Here is a 23,504-nt window from a genome sequence, read left to right as displayed (position 1 = left end):
ATCACCATGGACTCCTGCAAAAGCACCCTTGGCTACACAACCCAGAAACACCAAGACTGGTACGATAAGAATGACAACAAAATCCAACAGCTCATTGACATCAAGCGGCAAACCTTCTTTGCTTGGCAAAATGACATCAACTGCAAGGCTAAAAGAGTAGCCCATGCCAAAGCAAAGGAAGCTGTTCAATCTCGGGTTAGGCAACTGAAGAACCAGTGGTGGACAAGGAAGGCTCTGGAGATCCAGCAGCTTGCTGACTGTGGGGATACCAGAGGTTTCTTCGATGCCACAAGAGTGGTATATGGCCCCAGCCACCGTTGCCTAGCCCCCCTTCACTCCAAAGATGGGCTAATGCTGCTGAACGATAATACGTCAATGACCAGCAGATGGAAAGAGCATTATGAGGAGCTACTGAACAGGGACACAACTCCTGAGATGGACGCCCTTGACCAACTCTCTCAACAACCCATCAACGAGAATATGGGAGAACCACCCAGTCAGAACGAGGTGCAGGATGCCATAAGGAAGATGAAGAACAACAAGGCCGCTAGACCTGACTGCATCCCAGCAGACATCCTGAAGGATGGTGGGCCAGTTCTCCTTAGTCACATCCACGCCCTGCTCCTCAAAATATGGGAAAAGGAGGAAATCCCTGCACAACTTAGGGATGCCCTCATTGTCTTCATCTTTAAGAAGGGAGACAAGGCAGACTGCCTAAATTACTGTGGCATTTCCCTCCTATCCTGCAACTGGGAAAACTCTCGCCTGGGTTTTGACTAATAGACCGCTCCCCCCGTCAGAAAACATTCTCCCTGAGTCTCGGAGTGGATTTCGCCCAAATAGAAGAACCATGGATATGATTTTCATTGCTCACCAACTACAAGAAAAATTCTGGGAACAAAATCAACCACTATACATGGCCTTCACAGACCTCACCAAAGCCTTTGACTCTGTGAACCGTCAAGCTCTCTGGCTGGTTATGGCAAAACTTGGCTGCCCGGACAAATACATCCGGATACTGAGACTACTGCATGACAATATGTCAGCCACAGTACTCAGTGGCAGTGGAGATGAAATGAAACCCTTCAGGGTTCACACTGGAGTCGAGCAGGGCTGTGTCATTACTCCTACCCTGTTCTCCATTTTTATTTCTGCTATCCTCCATCTTACGGGTAAACATCTGCCACAAGGAGTCAGAATCATATACAGAACTGATGAACAACTCCTGAACATCAACAGATTCAGGGCTAAAAGCAGAACCACCACCATATCCACCATGGAGCTGCAGTATGCTGACGACAATGCCCTCGTGGCCCATTCAGAAGAGGACCTACAGTGCATTCTGGATGCTTTTGCCAAGGCATACAAGCAGCTTGGTCTGGCCCTTAACATAAAAAAGACCAAGATCCTCTACCAGTCACAACCCAACACAAATAACCCTGCTCCACCCCCAACTATCTCTGTTGACAAACCAGACTGGAAAATGTGGATCACTTTACGTATCTCCGAAGTCTCCTATCCTCCAAAGCTAACATTGATAAGGAAATACACCACCGCCTCAGTTGTGCCAGTGGGGTTTTCTCAAGACTGAGAAAAAGGGTCTTTGAAAACCGCGACTGCCAGACCAGGGCGAAAATTCTGGTCTACAGAGCGGTAGTGTTGCCCACTCTACTGTATGGATCAGAATCCTGGACCACATACAGCAGGCACCTGAAGGCACTAGAGGCACATCATCAGAGATCCCTCCGAAAAATCCTCAAGATCACCTGGGAAGAGAGATGGACCAACACCAGCGTCCTGGAGGGGGCTAACATTCCTGCTATCACTGCCACCATCGCCCAACACCAGCTCAGATGGACTGGTCATGTCATCCGTATACCTGACTTTCACCTTCCAAAACAAGTCCTATACTCCCAGCTTCTCACAGGACAACGTGCCCCAGGAGGTCAAAAGAAAAGGTATAAGGATAACATCCAAGTGAACATCAAAAAATGCCACATAGATCCTAAGACCTGGGAGGACACAGCAACCAACAGGGCGACCTGGAGAAAACTTGTCAGGGAGGGAGCTGCACTATATAATAACAATCCCCACCGTAATGCAGAAGACAAGAGCAAACTCAGAAAGGAGGGAGTTTTCACCAAAAAGGCCCAAAACAATCCCTCGACTACCACCACCCACCCCTGCCCACACTGCACCAAAATATGCGGCTCCAGGATTGGCCTCTTCGCCCACCTGAAGACCCACAAGGACCAAGAAGGAGGACAGTCTTACTCGACCCCGAGTGACCGTCAATGATGATGATGACCTGCACATAAACGTATGACTAATAAAAACCTTGAAATTTATCTTTGACTCTACATACTGGAAAATGTAGATTATAATTTCATTGATCCTTTATCAAAACATTGACAAGTTATTTTCTAGGGACTATACATTTACAAAGGTTTGTTAATGCTGCACACACAATCACCATGTCATCTAAGAGGTCTACCTGTGTGAGTGGAATAACAGTTGTCAGAATTTTGAAATTCTTCTGTCTACCTATTACTCTTTCAATGTGTATTCTCACGTTAGACAAATGCCTTGATGTTTCCACTTCTTGAGCAGAGAGCTTCTTTTTACCTTTGGTAAAGTGAGGGATTCTAAGGGTGACACCGCGTACGGCAAGCTCATCTCTGATGGTAAAACCATGATCTGCTAGTATATCATCACTTACTTCTAGAAGGTCATAAAATCCAGACTCAGCTGTAAGTTGTTTATCAGAAACACGCCCACCCCAACCTGTCGACAGAAAAGTAATGGCTCCTGCAGGTGACATGCCAACCAAATACTTAACTGTGTTGTGGCTCTTATAATTCGAATATGTTTGGCCTCTGGAGGTTAGATCTGTGGGCCTTTAAATAAAAATTTCAGTGCAGTCAATAATGCATCTGCAACGCGTGTATTTAGCTTTAAAACATTTTGGCATATTCCTTAATATTGCTTGCTTGCTTGGCCACTTGAGAGGTTTCAAATCCTGAGACATAACAGGGAGCCAACTTCTCATAATTTTAGAGATGTGACATTCGGTAACATTAAATCTGAATGCAATATCCTTGTTGCTGAGCCCTAATCGGAGTTTCATCAGGATAGCCAATAGATGGTCCTCCAGGGTCAGAGAGCCACGCACAACCCCTACACTGTCTTTAACTTTTTGGAGCAACCAATCAAAAATGACACTGGTCAGACCTCTGAAAAAACAGAACCTGTGCTGCTTTGCATTTGATAGAGCTAAAGGAAAACTGTGTTCCTGAGTGTTGCTTTTAGTTGTTCATTCTCGGCTTTGAGTTTGTTGATGTCCACACACAGGTTGTCACATTCGGTAGAAAGTTGGCTGTACTTCTGTTTGAGATCATCATGGAGAGCCTTCAGGACCGTGGCTTCTGAAAAAGAGATTAGATATAAAGATAAACAAAAATTTCACAGTCCTATTTTTCATATCTGGGAAACGGCTACACTCTGGGTGATCATTCAGACTGTGCCAAACAAAATCATGGCCAAATACTTTTTCACAACAAATATATAAACAGGACAACCTGATTAATCCTGCTAGTGACTGTCCTACTGTACAATAGTTAATATGTTAGAAGTTCTTACCAGTGCAAGGACCAGCACCAGCCTCCATTCCGCAATTATTTGGTGAGAGGGGAGCGCTTGTGGAGTCCGATGCACCCTCATCAACAACTTCTGTGTACTGATGTCCGTTGTCTGGCTGTCTGTCGGGGGTTTCATCCCTTCTTCTTTTTCCTCTCATATCCAATACACACAGAAGAGGAGAGCAAGCAGTTAGTACAAAACAGTTAATTTACTCAGTTGACCACAGGTTTATCACATCCTCAATTCAAGTCAGTGGAAATCACATAGCACGCGTCAAAGGGCTTCATGAGATAATGTAGACATAAAAGAAACTATCTGGCCTAACAGATAATTCTGACAAAAATATAGCTACATTAAATTATTCACAATTTCTTCTCTGCACTTCGAGTCATGCTTTGTCGAGTCATGCTGGGTGAGCACAGTGAACAACAAATCACAAGGAAGTGACCATATTTACCTCTCATGTTTAGCATCGCTTTTGCTGGACTGGGTTGAGTGGGAGAAGACAGACGGGACAAAGTCAGGACTATCGAAGTCTTCAGATGTCTCTCCTGTACAAATCAAGTGTATTCCAGTGACTTACAGTAACGTTAACACACCAAAACAGGTCATTGGCCTACCATTACTACGTTAACAGCAACTAGCAACACAACTTTAGCAAAATTGAACCAAGGTACGTTAGCTTTTACGCTAGTTCAACTCAAACTTGAACATAACTACTCCGTCTGTTGCTTGCAAACACTGTTACTTATATATGCACAGGACTCAATAATTACGTTATTTAACGTTTGTTCTAAGTTAAAAAGAGCGATGTAACGTTATGGCTGATTAGCCTGTTAGCTGAGGCCTAACGTTAACTTACCTGTTATGAAGTGATCACTGCAAATGCGGGCATTTTTAATTAGTTCCTCGCTCCAATCGCTTCTTCTGATTGCTTGCAACCAAAGACGTATCCGGTTAGCCTTAAAGGGGTGCAAGTTGACGGAATTCGGTAAAACTTGAGCGTTTTGTTTTGTTCGTCAAAACGATTCTGGCAACCGACTGCACAACATGACATGATGATGCCGGCCGCTTCCTTGCTGCAGCCGACATGCGCTGTCGAACCTGCATGACGTTAGAGTGACGTAGACTGATAATTCCCCTATAATCTCAATCAATATGAATAGACAAATTTACGCGGCACTTCCGGTCCATTTCCGCATTCAGGCCACCCTATGATTTTCTTTTCCGGTGTAACGAGTAGCTCCCTAGTTAACAAAGTTCAGAGAAAGAGTTTTCTTTGCTTGGCTTTTTGGCTATGGAGTGATGGGAACAAAGACATTTTTCGGTGGTTTCTTCAAATTCAAAGCCTTCAACCACATCCGTGATTCGAAATCTGCTGTTGGTTTTTCGTGGAAGGAAAACAATGGAATGCAGGACATTGCCGTTTGGCAGGTCGCTGGGCAACACACTCTCTATCCAACCACTCATTCGGGTGTTTCCGTGTATTAGTACAGCCACGCACCGCACAATGTGTCCCTGAACTTTTTTTTTCTTCCTAATGTCCATTTTTAATTTTTAATGTTGTTGAAGATATCGCAGATCTCGGCTTGCATGTTTACATCCGGCTACGGATGTTTAGACCGGAAGAACAATGCACCCACCCCGGCGCCCTAGGTAAGGGCGGGAAAACTCGTCTATACAATTATGTATAGCTTTCGCGGTTTTTACATTCTGAGCGACTGTGATGTCTTGAGTTAATGCAGTTGGAGGACAGTAGGGGGAGCTAGGGACAAGATAGGATGTAAGTGACTGTAAGAGGGGAGAAGGAGGGTGACGTGGTTTGTTGACGTAAAGAAGCGCATGCTAACAGACGTGTGTCTTCGGGTGGTCCCTTAGCAACACAACATATTGGCGACGATGGCTGTGAATGTGAACCCAATGCCACCTTTCCTCATGTCTCCGGGTGAGCCTTCGATAAGCTTTTCAAGCTGGCTACGTGCTTTTGAAAATTATCTGCTTGCTTTAGTGGAGAAAATGTCGGAAGCTAGAATGCGCGCGCTTCTCATCCATAGCCTCGGTACTGAGGGGCAGGGATTATTTTACACACTGACTTGCGAAGATGAATCTTATGATGCAACGGTAGCTGCACTGACGAGGTTTTTCGTTCCTGCTGTTAACGTGGTGGCTGAAAGATACAAGTTTAGACAACGGAGTCAGCATCACGGAGAATCAGTGGCACAGTACGTGTCCGCGCTGGGAGACCTCGCTGCTGCGTGCGACTTTAAAACGTTTGAGGGTGACATGCTACGGGACCAGTTGGCGGAAAAGACTAACGCCAATCGGATAAGAGAGCGTTTGCTGCCGGAGGTGCCCCTAAGTCTGGAAAAGGCTGTGACTATTGCTGGACTAATTGAATCCGTCACATCTAATGCTAAATTCAAGGACTAGGGAACTGCGGCTGTAGCGCCGCCCGCGGCAGCTGTGGGTGTGCAGCCGGTGGACACAACCAGGGGACCGCCAGCGTCCACGAGAGACAACGCCAAGAGACAAGGGCTAACATGCTTTAGATGTGGAGCACGCGACCACAAAGCTTCCTACCCATCTTGCCGGGGCCGTGCCTATAGTCCCTGGGTCCTATATTCCCCGGGGACCCTTTCGAAAAAAGAAGGGTCCCATATTCCCCGTTTTCCCCTAAAAAGGTCCTATAATCCCGGTTGCAATAGACACCGGGGAACATAGAACCCTCTTTTGGAAAAAGGGTCCTATATTCCCCGCTGTTTCCAGGGGAACATAGGACCTTTTTCCAAATAAAGGGTCCTATATTCCCCGCTATTGCCAATCGAGGAACAAACCGGGGAACTTAGAACCCTTTTTGCAAATTATTTCCTTAACGGGTCCAAAATAATAAAAACTGGGGTCATGGCTGAGTTGTAGGCTAGAAGACCACCCGGCCAAGTTAATGACTGATGCCAAACAATGAAATGGTAAAATAGAGAATTGTGTGTGTTTTTTTTTCATTTGATGAGTGCTACCTTACATCCTTTGATGTTCTTCTTTAATAATAATAGTAATAGTAATAGTAATAATATCAATAATAATAATAACAGCCTAATAATAATAATAATAATAATAATAATAGCCTAATTATAAAAGAGGCCTAATAACAAATAACAATTACAGGCATAATACTATCAATAGTAACACTGATAATAGGCTATTAATAACAAAATGCTTCTAGTAAAAGCTTGGCTGAAAAAGGGTTGGTCTATGGCAGAAGCCCCCCAGAAAAGGCATGGTCTAAAACAAAAATCTCCATGGCCTAACTAGCCTAACGTTAAGGCTTTTTTCTTCTTCAAAAAAGCAAAATGAGTAGTCCTAGTCCATCAGGCTACTCAACAAAGAGGGGCTAAAACCTCTACTCAGCCTATCTGAAAATGTGGTGGCTTACAGCCCTCCAATATGATTCCAAATCTCTGTGACCAGCATCCAGTTGACCCTTGAGCCGCAGGAGACGGGCCTCCAACCTCCTCCACTTGGGCTTCCGCCTTGGGGGAGCATCTCCTCGCTCCGCCATCTCCAGCCTTTCCTCTGCCAGGGTTTGCTGGTCCTTAACGTGGCGCAGAAACATCCAAAGGGATGGGTGGCGCACTTGGACCGCAGCATTTAGAGTGCGATGATAAGCTACAAAAACAAAAACAAGAGGTTAATCATGTAAACTGTTAAAGAAATGTGAATATGCTGAACATGTTGACAGTGGCTTGATAAACATGAATGCATAATACAGCTTTAGGAGTGTAGGCCTTTGTGTGATGTAGACCTCCAAAAATTATGCTGGATTGTGTTAAACTGATTTTTAAAATGAAAGTTAAATACATAGCCTATGGTGAATTCCACAGCTAATTGATGGAAATGATGTAGATTTATCAAGCTTTAAGAGTATCCAAAGCAATGGTTGACTGTGAGTCCTACACCGATGCTATATTATTTTTTTTAAATAATGATACAAATAATTGACTAAAAACAGTATAGCCTAATTTACACAACCATAATCATACAATTGGCCTACGTTATCATAGCCTGCACGCTTCTGTGGTTTCGCATGAAAATGTTAAGCGTGTTATGGGCCACACATCAAAAATAAAGTCTAGGTAGAAACCTCCCCAGATAATTTACATACCCAGCCACTGTCTCACCTGCGGGACATTCTCGGGGCTCTGCATGTCTGAGATGGCCTTCACCTTGCCTGGATCTGGTTTAATGCATCTTTGCTGATGATGTGCCCGAAATATTGCAACTCACTCCTGCTGAAGCGGCATTTCTCCCGGTTGAGCTTCAGCCCCGATGTTTTGATTGCCTGCAGTACCGCCTCCCAAGTTTCTATCGTGCTCATCCTGGTCCTTGCCATACACGAGTATGTCATCCATGACGGCGACCGTGCCCTTGTGGTCTCTCAGCAGAATGCACATTTCCCTCCGGAAGTTCTCCGGTGCCGATGTGATGCCGAACGGGAGCCGCTGGAAACAGAACCGGCCTCTGGGAGTAATGAAAGTGGTTAGTTTTACACATCTGGGATCTAGCGGAATTTGCCAGAAGCCAGACGATGCGTCTAGCGTTGTGAAAACCCCTGCCCCTGCTAACTTGGGCATAATGTCCTCCAGCATGGGAAGCATAAACCGCTCGTGCTTAACAGCCTGGTTTAACCGCTTAAGGTCCACACAGATCCGTATCTTGCCGTTCTTTTTGACTACGGGCACCATGGGTGCACACCACTCTGTGGACTCGGTCACTTCTGTGATGATCCCCAAGGACTGCATGCGTTGCAGCTCGTCGTCCACCTTTGGCATGAGAGGGAAAGGGACCCTGCGTGGCGTGCTGAGGGCATAAACTCAATCATGACATGTTCACAATTAAGCAATCCAATGTCCCCGAAAACATCTTCGCTAATGTGATCTGTTCTAAAAACTAGGCCCATTTCACATGCAGCTCTGCGACTCAATAGATTGTTGGCATTTGGCCCTTTTATCACAAAAATCCCAATTTTGTGCATCTTCCCCCGTCTCTCCGTGCACGCCACAAATTTCCCCGCACACTGCAGTGCTCCCCCTGGGCTTCTCAGGTCGAATGATGTTTAAACAGCTATGGCCGTTCAGGCAGTGACCTATGTGCAGTCTGTGACATGGTAGTGATGTCCGCCGCTGTATCGATTTTAAAATTAACCAACTTGCCGCAGATCGGTAACTCCCCTTGCCACTTTTCCTCAAAATCCATCCCCTCAATGCAACCGAGAAAGTAGGGGCGGCTTTCACTTTCCGCTTCGCTCTCATACGCATCATCCTGGTAAACAACCTCCCTCACGTCTCTGGTTTTGCATACGGCAGCAAAATGTCCCAGCTTGTCGCATTTCCTGCAACGCCTGTTGCGTGCAGGCAGGGCATTCCTGCTGCTGCCCGTGCGCGCGATTACATCGGGGACAAGCTGTTTTGGGCCGCTGTGCGTTTCCGTCGCCCTTATTGTAGTGGTTGCTAGCATTACTGCGGTCGTGGTTGGTATTGGCGCCCTGTGCTTGGCTAACTGCATTCAGTTCTGCTGTAATTCCTTCCGCATTTTGCTGTTTAACCAGTTCGAATTGACGGGCCATTTGCACCGCTTTTCCTAGCGTGAGCTCATCTTCCATCTGCAACTTCTGTGACACGTCTCGGTCAGCAACTCCGATCACAACTCACGAATCACGAATTTGCTCTTCCTCTAATGCCCCGAACTCGCAGTGTTCTGCCAACTCATATAAACTCCTCACAAAGGCGTCGACAGTCTCTCCAGCTCTCTGCGAGCGCTGGTGAAAACATGCACGTTCGTGGATTACATTTCTCCGTGGTACGAAATGCACGTTGAATTTACTGACCACCCTGTCATAATCGTTAGCGTGAGAAGCCTCTTCGAACGTAAATGAATTAAAAATAGCTTCTGCATCTTTCCCCATTGCGTATATCAAGGAATTGACTTGGATCTCACCTTCCTCCGCATTTAGCTTGGTTGCTAGTCGAAACCGGGAAAACCTCTGAATCCAAATCGGCCATGCCGCCGGTTGCGTGAAATCAAAGGCCTTGGGGGGATGAAATTTTGCCATTCCTCGTTTCACCCACCAACTCCGTTCCGGATTATTGAGTTAAGTGTATGGCGACAGAATAGTGCCAAAAAGCACTCGCGCGATAAACCATGCATTCGGGCGTATTATATTATTTCACACACGTAGATATTAACTGCGAGCGCGCAAATTATCTCTGTGCGCGCGAACTCAGAAGAAACTGCTCCCCAAGAAAGGAAAAAAATGCTGCGAGCGAGGAGGAATCTGTGACCAGCGCGCCAAACAACCACTCGAAAATCACTCTGCTCTCTCGAAGTTGATTTCTGCTCGCGCGAAGTGAATTTCTGCTCTCTCGCCTAAATCTTTTGGCACAATGGGGGAGGGAACCAGGGTCGGTACTGGCTCTGCCGTGATTGGTCGTTTCTGAAGAGCGACATTTGATTTACAGCCCTCCTTTCAGAAAGCCCGGGAAAGTGAACTCCCAGTCCCTGAAGAAGACGCCATTACCACTTCGTTTTCGAACTCCGCTGCTGAGCAGGCATTTTTTCAGGTAGGATAACCTGGATTGAATTTTAGTATTTGCAATGAATGAAGATAGTGGCTTTAGTAGAGTTTCATGAAAATATGTTTCTGAGAAATATGTTGTGTAGTGTAGTTAACTTAATTACCAGCATTAGTCTGCGTGCATTCTATCTAGACGAAATTTTACACAAGCCACTGTTTTAATTCATCACAAATGCCCGAATTCAGCCAAGGGTTACTTACCTGAAGTAACCTCTGCCCAGACGCCATTGTATTCTTCGTTTCAGCAGACTTCCATGAGAAAGGGCTGTCAATCAAATGTCGCTCTTCAGAAACGACCAATCACAGCAGAGCCAGTACCGACCATGGTTCCCCCCCCCCCCCACTGTGCCAATACCGCCCCTGGTTCCCTCCCCCACTGTGCCAATACCGCCCCTGGGTCCCTCCCCCACCGTGCCAAAAGTTTCAGGCGAGAGAGCAGAAACGCACTTCGCGCGAGCAGAAATCAACTTCGAGAGAGCGGAGTGACTTTCGAGTGGTTGTTTGGCGCGCTGGTCACAGATTCCTCCTCGCTCGCAGCATTTTTTTCCTCGCTCGGGGAGCAGTTTCCTCTGAGTGCGCGCGCACAGAGATAATTTGCGCGCTCGCAGTTAATATCTACGTGTATGAAATAATATAATACGCCCGAATGCATGTTTTATCGCGCGAGTGCTTTTTGGCACTATTCTGTCGCCAGATAAGTGGATTCGAAGATCTTCTGACACCATGTCATGTGCATATACGACAGGCAAGGGAGTCGCGATTAATACCGTGCTTTATTCAGCTATCTGCTTCCAGTACCAAGTAGAACAATCCCAGAATGCCACAGTACAGAACCACGCTAAAACATATTGTTGCGTGCCCCTCCTCTTCCGTACAAAGCATGCTGGGCACAGTAGTGCTCATCACAACTAGTCATAATTTATACTCTGTAATCTATACTCGAAAATCTCGTCGGCAGAACAGTGGTTGGTAAATTCATTAAGACAGAAAACCAACCCGCTATCAGTACAGCTTGTGAAGCACTCAACTTAAAGGAAACTAATTGTAAGCTAAGGCAAAAAGATGAGTTTTAAGTTTGGATTTAAAGGACTCAACAGACTCTGATTGTCTGAAGGCAGCAGGCAGGTTATTCCACAACAATGGAGCCCGATAGAAAAAGGCCCTGCCTCTCTTTAATTTTGGGTACACACAGGAGCCCTGTATTTTGAGAATGAAGAGCTCAAGATGTCATGTAAGGTTTAAGGAGATCAAGGATTAAGGAGATGATGTGGAACAAGTAGAGCGCACTGTGCCTGAAGTGACTATATTAAATGTAGACGCTGTAGCTCACATGGAATAAAATAATGTGCACCGTACAGATGGCTGTTGAGGAGCAGACAACACAACATTTGGAACTTATGCTGGACACGGGCTCCGCTGCTTCCATCCTTCCCAATGCAATGTTAATGCAACTTTTCTCAAACGACCCACTGAGTACACCGACACTGAAACTTGTGAATTACAGAGGCAATCCTATTCCTGTGAGTGGAACTCTACATGCCACTGTGTCATATGCCAGTAAAAGTATGAGGAGTGAGATATATTTTACACACTTGGGCCAGTCACACGTCACCCAGACGCTGTTTCATCCATTTCAGAACAGGGCAATGGGGAGACACTGAGCTATGCAAAAGGATTTGTTCACAAAATCAAAGTGCGCACAGATATGACCCCAATTCAGCAAAGACTGCGCCGCCTACCTTTTGCAGTGAGAGGTGCAGTTACACAGGAGCTTGAGAAGCTTCAAAGACAGGACATTATAGAGCCTATCGAGTCATCAGAGTGGGTTTCCCCTATTGTAGTGACTGCAAAGAAAGAGGGAGCTATTAGGTTATGTGTGGACTTAAGGGAGCCTAATAAGGCTATAGTGGTGGAGAGCTACCCTCTCCCACACATGGAGGAAATGTTGTCAGAGCTCAGAGGGGGAACTTTTTTCTCCACACTGGACCTGCAGAGTGCATATCATCAGGTACTGCTCCATGAGGACAGCAGGAATCTCCCAGCTTTCATCACACACGAGGGTCTCTTCAGGTTTAAACGTGTCCCATATGGACTAGCTTCAGGGCCTAGCTGCTTCCAGTGGATGATGACGACCATACTGAAAGACTTACCCGGGTGCCAATGCTGCTTGGATGATGTGACCATCCATGGGAAAACCAGGGAACAACATGATGCCCATCTCCGAGCAGTACTCCAGGCCATCAGTGCATCAGGACTGAAACTGAACATGGCAAAGTGCAAATTCAGGCAGGAAGAGCTTGGCTTCCTGGGCCACAGGGTGTCAGCCCAAGGGATACAGCCAGACCCCTGTTATGTGGAGGCAGTGTTGCAGGCACCTGCCCCCAAGGATGCCTCTGGCCTCCGCTCCTTTCTGGGGCTCACTTCATGGTAAGTTCATTCCCAACTACTCCTTAGTGGTGGAGCTTATTCCAGGTCTGTTGTGAGGAGATGCTGCATATGTCTGGACCGCAAGTGCACAGCAGAGCTTTGAAACAGTGAAGCAGTTGATTGTACACAGTCCCGCACTGACCTTGTTTGACCCTGATCTGCCCACCATCGTAACCACTGACGCTTCAGATTATGGGGTTGGGGCTGTGCTGACTCAAATACACCCAAACAACTCCGAGAGAACAGTGGTGTTCACGTCACGCACGCTTTCATCAGCAGAGCGGAAGTAGAAGCTTTGGTGTGTGGGCTACGGAGAAATGGAGGCCCTACCTGTGGGGCAGACGCTTCACGTTACGTACAGACCACAGCCCCTTCACTACACTACTCTCCTCTAAGGGGCTGGACAGAGCTGGTATGCGTATATCTAGGTGGTCGGCTATGTTGCTGTCATTTAATTATGACATGCAGTACAGATCTGGCACAGAAAATGTCACAGCTGACTGTCTGTCCAGGCTCCCGCTGCTAACTGCTGATCAAGGACAGGAGGACAAGCTGGAGGTGGTGGCACTCAGCGGCAGCTTCTCAGCTGTGTCTGCAGATGAATTCAAGGAGGCCTGTCAAGCATGCCCTGTTCAGTCACAGCTGCGCAAGTTCATCGCCACAAGATGGCCACACTCAGGTCTGGGTCCAACACTGACACCCTACTACAGACTGACAGCAGAACTGTCTATAGTGGATGGATGTGTCCTGCGGGGAGACCACCATCTACTGGTGCCACAACAACTGCAGCCACAACTGATACGACTGGCTCACGAGACACACCAGGGCATCGTCAGAATGAAACAACGTCTCAGGGACCTCTACTGGTGGCCTGGGATGGATGCACAAGTCGAAGCCACAATCAAATCTTGCCTCACATGCCAGCAGCATGACAAGACAACTGTTACACATACTATGCTTATGCAACCTGTTCCATTCCCAGATGCTGCATGGGAAAAAGTAGCGGTAGACATTGTAGGCCCTTTTGAGTCCACAGCCCCTGGTTGCCGTTTTGCTATTACCCTCATAGATTACTTTAGTAAGTGGCCTGAGGTTTCATTCATGTCCCAAGTTACTTCTGCATCAGTGATCCACTTCCTATCTACAGTGTTCAGCAGGGAAGGAAACCCAAAAGAGTTAATCTCAGACAATGGTAGTCAACTGATTTCACAGGAAATGCAATCCATTTTCAAAGACAGGGGAATTGCACACAAACACTCCTCACTCTACTACCCCCAGGCCAATGGGGAAATTAAGAGATTTACTCGATGTCTGAAGGACAGTCTACTGACTGCGAAAATAGAAGGAAAGGAGTGGACAGCATCAACCAGAGACTTTCTCCAGGTCTACAGGGCAACCAGGCATGCTACAACTCAATGCTCCCCTGCAGAGCTGTTGCACGGACGTCAGATGCACACCATACTCCTGTGACAGGCCTTCACAAACCACAGCCTGTCACATCCCTACAAGCACAAAACACAGCACAAACAGTGAAAGAGGAGCAGATGAAGATGAAGGAGTATGCAGACAAGAAGAGAAGGGCAAAAGCAGTGCACGTTCCTCCTGGTTCTTGGGTCAGAGTTAGGAGACCAGGTGTACTACGCAAGAGACAGTCAAAGTACTCTCGCCCTCTTCAGGTGCATGAGCAAAGAGGCCAGTACACTTACAGACTGTCTGATGGGCGCACCTGGAATACATCCTATGTCACGTCAGCCCTACCTCTTCAGGGTCACGTGGACCCTGGGCAGGCCCTTCCTCCCAAGGGGCCTGACAGACTGTAGCCGAGTCCAGCCTGACCCACTACATGCTCAGCCCCCTCTGCAAAAGGTCAGGGTCAGGAGGCCGCCGGCTTGGGCAGAGGACTATGTTATGTGAGGACGGTAAACTAAAACAAGAGTTGCCTATTGTTGGTATAAAACTGTTATTTCAAGACTGTTATTTCTTATAGACCTAGTACTGTCTGTATGAAACTGTTATTTCAAAACTGTTATTTTTAATGACCTAGTAGTGTCTGCATGAGACTGTTATTTCGACACTGTTATTTGTTTTATGGTCAAGGTATTCTGTTGTTATTGTAAGACTGTTCATAGCTTATACAGTTCAGCATAAGCACTGCAGTGATTGTATAGTTGGTGATGGAAATGTTATGTTTTGCAAAGGGGATATGTGACGTCTTGAGTTGATGCAGTTGGAGGACAGTAGGGGGAGCTAGAGGACAAGATAGGATGTAAGTGGTCCCTTAGCAACACAACAACGACGTAGTAGCATTCCAAGGCATTAGCTTACAGCGCTATCAGTAGCCATAGTAAGCTCGAGACGCTACGCAGCTCGTTCACTCATAACTAAATTGACGTCTTGTCTATATAGACCTTTTTCACCCATTAACACCAATATCTAACTTACAGTGAGAAACCACATTTCCAGGTGATGATATACAACTTTTATTTGGGTTTACGTTTTCAAGTGTTATTTTAGTAAGTAGGTAAGTAAGCCTTTATTTGTAGACCACCTTTCAAGACAAAAGTCACTAGGCACCTTAAAAAGACAAAACACAAATACAATACAAATATACAAATACAATGCTTTAGACATTTGTGGAGAACTTGTGATAGTAACTACATAGATAATAAGTAAGCCTTAACTAACTTAAATAACTTAACTGTAGTCTTAACCATATAGATAACACACAGTTTGTGCTGTAGATCCATGAGAAGCTGAGACAGTATGAGAGACAGAGTCCCACACCCGTCCTACACAGTGCCTCTTCTCTGGCTGAGGATGTAAGTCCAGCACACACACACACACACACACATGTTCTAAGTTAACACCCCAGTCAGCCACAGTGAGTTAGCTCAGACAAGAGAGGCAGCACAGCTATCAGGAATGAATTGTAATGTTTTGAAAGTGCTGACTCATCTAAATGCTTTTCTAATGTCTAGTGTCTAATGGGACTTCAAATCCTGCCTCTTACTGTCTCATTCGCAAGCTGCTGACATTTACTTATTTCCTGTGTTTGTATGTGTGTGCATTGCATATGTCTATCAACAATATCTTCAAACTGCAGCATGCGTCACTATTAGCCCCTCCCACAAAATGATGCTATTAGCCACTCCCACAAGATGATACTATTAGCCCCTCCCACATGCATAAGTTGATACCAGGTCCAGGTTTGAATTCACGTGATTGACGTGATTGGCAGGTGACAGAGGAACTTCAGAGTGGACCAATGAGCACTGAGGAGAAAGAACTTTTACATCTTCTTACGTCACCACATCTCAAGGTAGACATTCTTTCAGCTCCACATGAACCCTTTTCATTTTGCTCATTATTTTTGTGCTTATTTGCCCTGTTGTTGCATGATCAAGCATCACTGATGATAAATATAGATTCTGGTAGAAATCAGGCTACTTAATTTTCACCCAACAATTGAATGCCTGCATTGCAATCTTGCATGTTTGTTCTCCATCTCCAACAGGCCGTTCTCTCAGTGCATGACACTGTGGCCCAGAAGAACTTCGACCCTGTACTGCCTCCACTGCCGGACAACTTTGAAGATGAGCTGGAGGAGGAGTCAGTGAAGATTGTCAGGCTGGTGAAGAACAAGGAGCCCCTGGTGAGCCATAACTGAAGGGGGGAAGGACTGTCAGTCAATCAATCAATCAATCAATCAATCAATCAATCAATCAATCAATCAATCAATCAAATTTATTTATATTGTACATCTCTTATTCAATGTGCTTTAGATGCAAACAATAATATACATGGAAATAAAGAGAACATGAGTGTAGACCAGTGGTTCTCGACTCTGGTCCTCAGGATCCCTGGTGCTGTTGGTGTTCTGTTCAGTCCAGTATAACAGCCATCAAATCAAGTAGTTTTTTTAGACCTGGCTGTACAGGCGAACACAGGTATGCACCTGCCTGGAAGATTAGAAAACTCAGTACCAGGGAATGACATGGAGTGGAGTTCAGAAGCACTGGTGCAGTGGGTGAACAGAAGCCCTGCTGAGGAACTGGTGGACGGACATATGTGTGCTTGTATAGTACGAGTGTTTTGATGAGACAGGATACAAAGCCTGGTTTGGGTAAGGAAGAACCAAAAAAGATGGAACATAAAGCCAGTTAAAGAGTCAGTATCTCATCTTTGTCCTCTCACATTTATAAAAAGGATGTAAAGGGTGTAGATGGAGGACATGATGGTGGTGTTGATGTGGGTAAAACTGAAGGTGGCAGTGTTGTAGTGGAACATCTTGTTCTCACAAGTTTACCCAGAGTTTAGTTGGCTAACACCAGCATGGCACGTTTCTGCTCACCTCATATTTTTTTTAAAATTTATTTCTGATTTTTCCCTTTTTTCCTCCCAATTTAGTGGCCAATTGATCCCTATTTTAATTCAAACACCCACCCTCGTACTGAATGCGTTCACCAACTGCATCTCTCCGGCCGGCAGTCTCGAAGGAGACCGCCTCCCCACTTTCATGACAAGGCGACTCCAGGCTGAACCACTGTTTTTTCCGACACACACAGAGACGCATTCACATGACGAACACAAGCCGACTCCGCCCCCCTCCCGAAGACAGCATTGCCAATGATTGCTGCTTCATCGAGTCCGGCCATAGTCGGATCTGACGAGACCGGGGCGCGAACCCCAGTCCCCAGTGGGCAACTGCATCGACACAAAGCCGATGCTTAGACCGCTACACCACCGCGGACCCCACCTCATATTTTACTAGTCTGATACTCTGGAGCCCACATGAACTGCCCTACATGATATGGGTCTTGGTTTCTTACATTATATTAACTAGGCATTTCAGATGGTGTTGACTGTAATCTGCATTTTCCACCAGAGGGATGAAAAGCGTAGATTTTCTCCATAAAAGCAGCTGTGTTATGGGACCCCTTTTCTTGAATTCATGGTGAATCAGTTGTACCATCCTAGAAAACACGTCGGTCATACCAACAAGTTTTGACTTAAAAAAAAATGTTCAAAGGGAAAAAAAAAGGTTTACAGGAGAAAGAGATGATAGGACTTCTCTTCTTGTCATGACAACATCCTTCCATCTCCCTCTGTGCTCCAGGGGGCCACAATAAGACGTGATGAAGCCACCGGGGCGGTGATTGTGGCTCGTATCATGAGGGGCGGTGCTGCCGACAGAAGTGGTGAGTAATACTGTTTTCTGTCTATCTGCCTGATGGTTTTTTGTATGTCTGTCTTTGTCTTTCCAATGCACTATGTCTTTATGTGTGCAGTCCCATGCTTTTTATAAGCCTGGATAGTGGCCCCTTCCACAGGTTCAGTTTCTTAGAGATGCTAATGATTTTTACACCAGTTTGATGCCATCTTTCTTTCTATGACCAGCTGTGATGTGACTTTCAAATGAAAATGAGGGTAAAGGTTTCTAGGAGTAAAAACAGCAGAGCAATACAGATAAAGAGGTGCTGTAGAAAAAAACAGCTAAGCAGAAGGAGCAGACACATGCAGATGTTTGAGGAAGTTGTGTTGAGCTGCACTTGGAAACTGAAAGTGTTTTGGATGACAAGTTCAGTCCCAGAGGGTCGATCCCACATCTTATGGACTCAGCAAAGCGCAAAGAGCTATGGAAGGTTGTGTGTGTGTGTGTGTGTGTGTGTGTGTGTGTGTGTGTGTGTGTGTGTGTGTGTGTGTGTGTGTGTGTGTGTGTGTGTGTGTGTGTGTGTGTGTGTGTGTGTGTGTGTGTGTTTGTGTGTGTGTGTGTGTGCACACACGTGTGCTTGGTGTTCTTAGGCATTAGAAACATGTTTGCTGGCAAATTAAACCAATCAGTGTCCATAGCCATTTATCAGTAATGACTCTTTTTCCAAGCTGACAGGACAAGTAGATAAATAGCGATATAAGAGAAAAGGATTGCCTTGGAGTCTGCATATTGATTTCAGAGCTGGCCTGTGTATATCTAGTATATGTGTGTGTGCTATTGATGTATGAATGAACAGTATACTGACTGTGCTATATATGTACGTGTGTCATGAATTCACTGACTAGTGCTATTAAACTCGACCATTTATTAACCTTCAGTCATATACAAACAGACTAGCACATGACTCCCAGCTACTGTCAGTTAACTCCTTCCAGAACATAACAGAAACGTTACCCAGAAGTCCCTTGCATTACTCACATATGCCGTTCATAAGCTCACAGTGACCTCTAGTGGCTAATGTAAATAGAGCTACATCTAAATCACATCACATCTTCCCATTTTCTTTAGCGCTCACAACAGGCACATTAATAACCACCAAATACTTCAATGCAGCTTCTTACATAAAATAAAGTGCACAACAAAATGTTAACTGCTGGTCATTGCAACGTTTTAACACAAACACTTGTCCTTCTGTTTAACACATACATTTTACAAGTTCTTACTTAACTCAACGTAACTCTCAATTTCCTTTTTTTTCCTTTTTTTTTTTTTTTTTTAATATGCCATATGTATATCTGTGATGGCCTGGCGGCCTGTTCGGGGTGTCTGCTGGGATGGGCTCCAGCATCCCCGTGACCCTGAGAGCAGGATGGGTGGTTTGGATAATGGATGGATGTATACCACATGGGAAGTGGACAGTCCTAATTTGACACATAGTCCCTGAACCTGATAGGAGTTTTAACCACTCTCCCAGCAGAGGTCCTCTTTGGAGTAAACCTTAGGTTGAGGGGCACTGTGGGAGCTGGAGAAACAGGGGCTACGAGAGAAATAGGAGGGGAGCCTGTGTCGCAAGGAGAGTCATGGCTTAAGTCACTAGTCTCTTTTTCTGCAGGTTGCACTGACGACTCTGGCACTTCTTGGATATGTTCCTGTGAGCAAATCTGCCCCGCTTAGTGTGAACATAATAGGATCTGGACTTTGGTGCCTTGGTGATGACTTTTGCTGGAGTTTTCCAGCCCTCCTCTCTATCCATCTGAAACCAACGACCAGTTTCATGTGCAAATATGGGTGTGCCCATTAACTAGAGTTTCGATGACCATGTGTACTATTCACAGAGGACTGGGAAATAGCTTCAATCACAGCATTGTAAAATGGCGACAGATGTACTCTTAGCCCCCCCCCCCCCCCCAGTTCAGTGATGGTCATTCCCTCTTAATGTTGGCCTCTTTGACTCTCTGTTCCTCCCTATCAAGGATGTGCACATCATCATCCCTGAAAGAGGATATAATAATAATAATAATAATTTTATCTATATAGCACTTTTCTAAAACAATGTTACAAAGTGCTTCACAAAAAAGATAAAACCAGGCAAGGCAAAAATAAGAGTAAGGTCAAATAAATAAGTAAAATGTAAATTCAGTATAAATAAAAACAAATATCAAACATTTGTAAAAGCTTTCATAATAAGAAAAGTTTTAAGATGAGATTTAAAAGACGCTAGAGACTTGGTTTGTCTTAGTTCAACTGGAAGTGAGGTCCATAGTGTGGGGGCTCTACCAGCAAAAGCCTGATCACCCTTTATAACAACCCGAGACCTGGGAATAACCAGCAGGGCTCCAGCTGCAGACCCTAATGGTTGAGGGGGGACATACCAAGTATGTAGGAGCAAGACCATTTTAAGCTTTAAAAGTGAGCAGTATAATTTTAAAATGAATTCAAATATATAACAGGGAACCAGTGCAGATCGGCAGTTAATAAAAATGACATAATTTTGGAGATTAGTTTGAGGTGGAAAAAGCATGACATACATGTTCCAGTCTACCTATGACACCAGTACTGACGCCAAAATAGGACTGACACAAATCAGACATGCGTACAGTTCAGTGTTACCTTTGTCAGTGACAATTCTATACCCTACATTATAAAAGAATGTATATCTTTGTAATGTGTACCATCTTTACATGTATTCTCAATCTCTTCTGTATTCTTCTGCCAGGCTTGGTCCATGTTGGTGATGAGCTCAGGGAGGTCAACGGCATATCCATAATCCACAAGAGACCGGATGAGATCAGTCAGCTGCTGGTAAGATTTGTTTCACTGCAGTTTTAAATGTAAAGGTTTAAAGGCAGGCTTAGGTATTGTTCCTTCCTTGGTCTTCCCACTTTTTTAATCCCAATTTCAACATGTCCTATTTCTTGTTCTCCCGAGGTCCCACTTTGCATGACCTTGGTTGTAATACATGAGTGTGAATTTGAGTATGGTCTCGAGTCAGCATTTTGAAGGACTCAGTCTAATCTCAGACTTCATAGCATAGCTACTAGGATTTGACTCGGCCTTGGACAGTGCAAACGTGTGATCCTTTTTGAATACCTATCGAGTGTTAGTATCAATAATTTAAAAAAACTTTTTTTAATATCAACCTTCATTTCAGGAGCTTAAAAAAAGTGCAATCTAATCAAATGTGTTTCTGTTTTCTATTAATTTATGTCTGAAACATTGGAAAATTGGAAACTGAGACATTCCAATTCCTTTCTTGGAGGAGAAAAAAAAAGCCTAAATAATATCACAGTTTCGTGAAAATTTGAGTTTTATTACGAAGAGAGACTACTACAGTCACAGTCAATGTTTAATTGAACTTGAACTGTTCGGCTATCAGTTATAACAGAGGTTTTTGCCCCATTAGTCTTAAGTTGGACTCGCCACCTTGGACTTCACTCAGACTAGATAAGCTTGGGTTTCTTGACTCTCCCCCCTTAAGACTTGGTGTGGACTTGGTGTTGCATGACCCCTAAAGTAGATGGGGGCATATGCTAGCCACATTATACACGTGGAGTCACCAACTGCTTCTCTTCACTGGCCAACTGCAGGTTTTTCCCAAGGAACGAAACATATGTGGAGGTCCACACTATTTCACACAGATCCTCCCACAGCTGTACAGGTGCCTCACCACCTATAGGATATTAACTCTGCCAGTTTCCCACCCAGGAGTGCTGCCAATTGCACTCCCTGTCATGCATGGCAAAGCCGGAGGCAATACAAGGATTCCAACTCTGAACCTTAGTGCTGGGAACACTCTATATTAAACTCTCAATTGGTAACGTAATGGTAGCCCACTATAGTTGAAGCTACTGCGATGCCATCTTTGTGTCCCTTAACAAGTTAATTGCGTCTGGGGTTTCTGCCAGCTTGTCACTATGACTAGATGTGCAAAAAGACTACATTCAAAAAGGGATGTGGTAAAACTATGCACAGGTGATTGCAGCATTAGAAGAAATAATCGTTTATCATCTGTTTATGGTTGTAATGCTATTTCTAACATTAATAGTTGTTAACTGCATGTGTTGAGATCTAATAGTATAAATGGCACATGATATTAAGCACATTGCTAATCATAATTTACAGCAAACAATATTTTGGGCAGCATGAATGTTTACCCAATGGGAAACAAGTTGCTGGTCACATTTGTCTACTTATGTGTCCCCTACTACAATGCTGGTGTAGAGAATACCAAGATGGTGTCATGGTAGCTCCACAGATTCTGTGTTGTCATCAATCCAGAGTTTGTTGTAGATCAGTGGTTGGGATGCTAGCACCATTGGCATAATCTAAAACATTGTATCAAAAATGTTTCAATCTGCAAAATGTTTGTAAGGCAGCATACATACATTCTAGGATTAAGATGACTGCAAAACTGTACAATTTTAACTATATTTAGCTATCAGGGTTACAATGGTGCTATCAGTAAAATGATTCTCTGGTGACCACAATCAGCTTCCCTAGCGACCAGCAAGAAATGCAACAATGCCAGCAACTGTTTGCTTCAGTGACAGCAGCCCACCAGTGAAGGTCAATGCTAGTAAGCTCTCACAATTTTGTAAGATACCCCATACAGAGACCCTGCAGAGATGTCAAGGAAGAAGACATAAACACAGTTGTAAAACACTGTAAAATATTTATAACTAATCATGTCATGTACAGTATTTAGAACATGTCACACATAGATGTATATTTAATCACAATGCAACTGTAGCATGCCCAGCTCCAGGAGCGGATTTAGTCATTTTGGGGCCTAAGGCAAACACAGGCATGGGGCCCTCCACGTCCTTTGCCCCCCCCTTTCAACTCTTATTTGTCTAAGAAAGACCTACTTGTAACTTCCTCTCTTCACCGGTCTTCACACAGCAATGATGTCAAGACATCTGGAATTGCATCTGTAAAAAACACAATAAAATATATTCAGTTTAACAAATGCACCCACTTTAAAATCTTATTTTCATAAACATGAGCTCTGTACAATAAGAATGCCCTTTATTGTCCATTCACATGGAAGATAACACACAAGACAATAAAAGGTCAACTATGGAGACACAAAGATAATAAACATTATATTGTTAAAAATATCTACCTTTTCTCTTTGTCTCTGTCTTACTCTTCCTCTCCCTTAAATGTATGATTATTATTTATTTGTTTGTTTGTTTGTTTGTTTATTTACATTGTTTGAGGTTGACTTGCTTTCTCTCTCTAATCAACTCGGCTTCAGTGGGTGGGGAACATATGAAGGGAATCTTGGGCTGTTGCTTTGTTGTTGTGTCTAGAGTAATCAAAACAGTGATGGATCTCTTTCATGGATTCTCAGGAGTTGTGGTATGTCATATGCCATGAGGCTATATTGTATATGGCGGGGAGGCACGGTTTAGATGGCCATACTAAAATTTGACCTTGCAAGCCTTGACCTCAGCAAATCTTGCAATCACTAGTTCCATATCCAGTGACTGACTTCATGCTGGATGGAGAGAACAGCAAGTGCAGACAGCCTTTCCTGTGACATAGTTGACCTGAGCTATGTTTTAATGAGTTTTAGTGGTGAGAAACTTCTCT

The 23,504-nt window shown here is 44.7% G+C and overlaps 1 protein-coding gene across 1 annotated transcript in view; it reads left to right on the top strand.

Annotated features, from left to right (window-relative positions):
* The window catches only part of mpp3a (MAGUK p55 scaffold protein 3a), an 87,529-nt gene that overhangs the window by 24,505 nt on the left and 39,520 nt on the right, over nt 1-23,504 (top strand). Inside the window, exons 3-7 of the mRNA XM_056288112.1 lie at nt 15,436-15,513; nt 15,933-16,013; nt 16,209-16,346; nt 17,811-17,892; nt 20,623-20,708. Coding sequence (XP_056144087.1) covers nt 15,436-15,513; nt 15,933-16,013; nt 16,209-16,346; nt 17,811-17,892; nt 20,623-20,708 — 465 coding nt within the window. The remainder of the gene's footprint in view (nt 1-15,435; nt 15,514-15,932; nt 16,014-16,208; nt 16,347-17,810; nt 17,893-20,622; nt 20,709-23,504) is intronic.

The sequence above is a fragment of the Lampris incognitus genome, chromosome 10 (genome assembly GCF_029633865.1).
Source record: "Lampris incognitus isolate fLamInc1 chromosome 10, fLamInc1.hap2, whole genome shotgun sequence".
Lineage (NCBI taxonomy): Eukaryota > Metazoa > Chordata > Actinopteri > Lampriformes > Lampridae > Lampris > Lampris incognitus.
Note: the sequence above shows the minus strand (reverse complement) of the source record. Positions and strands in the feature narration are given on the sequence as shown.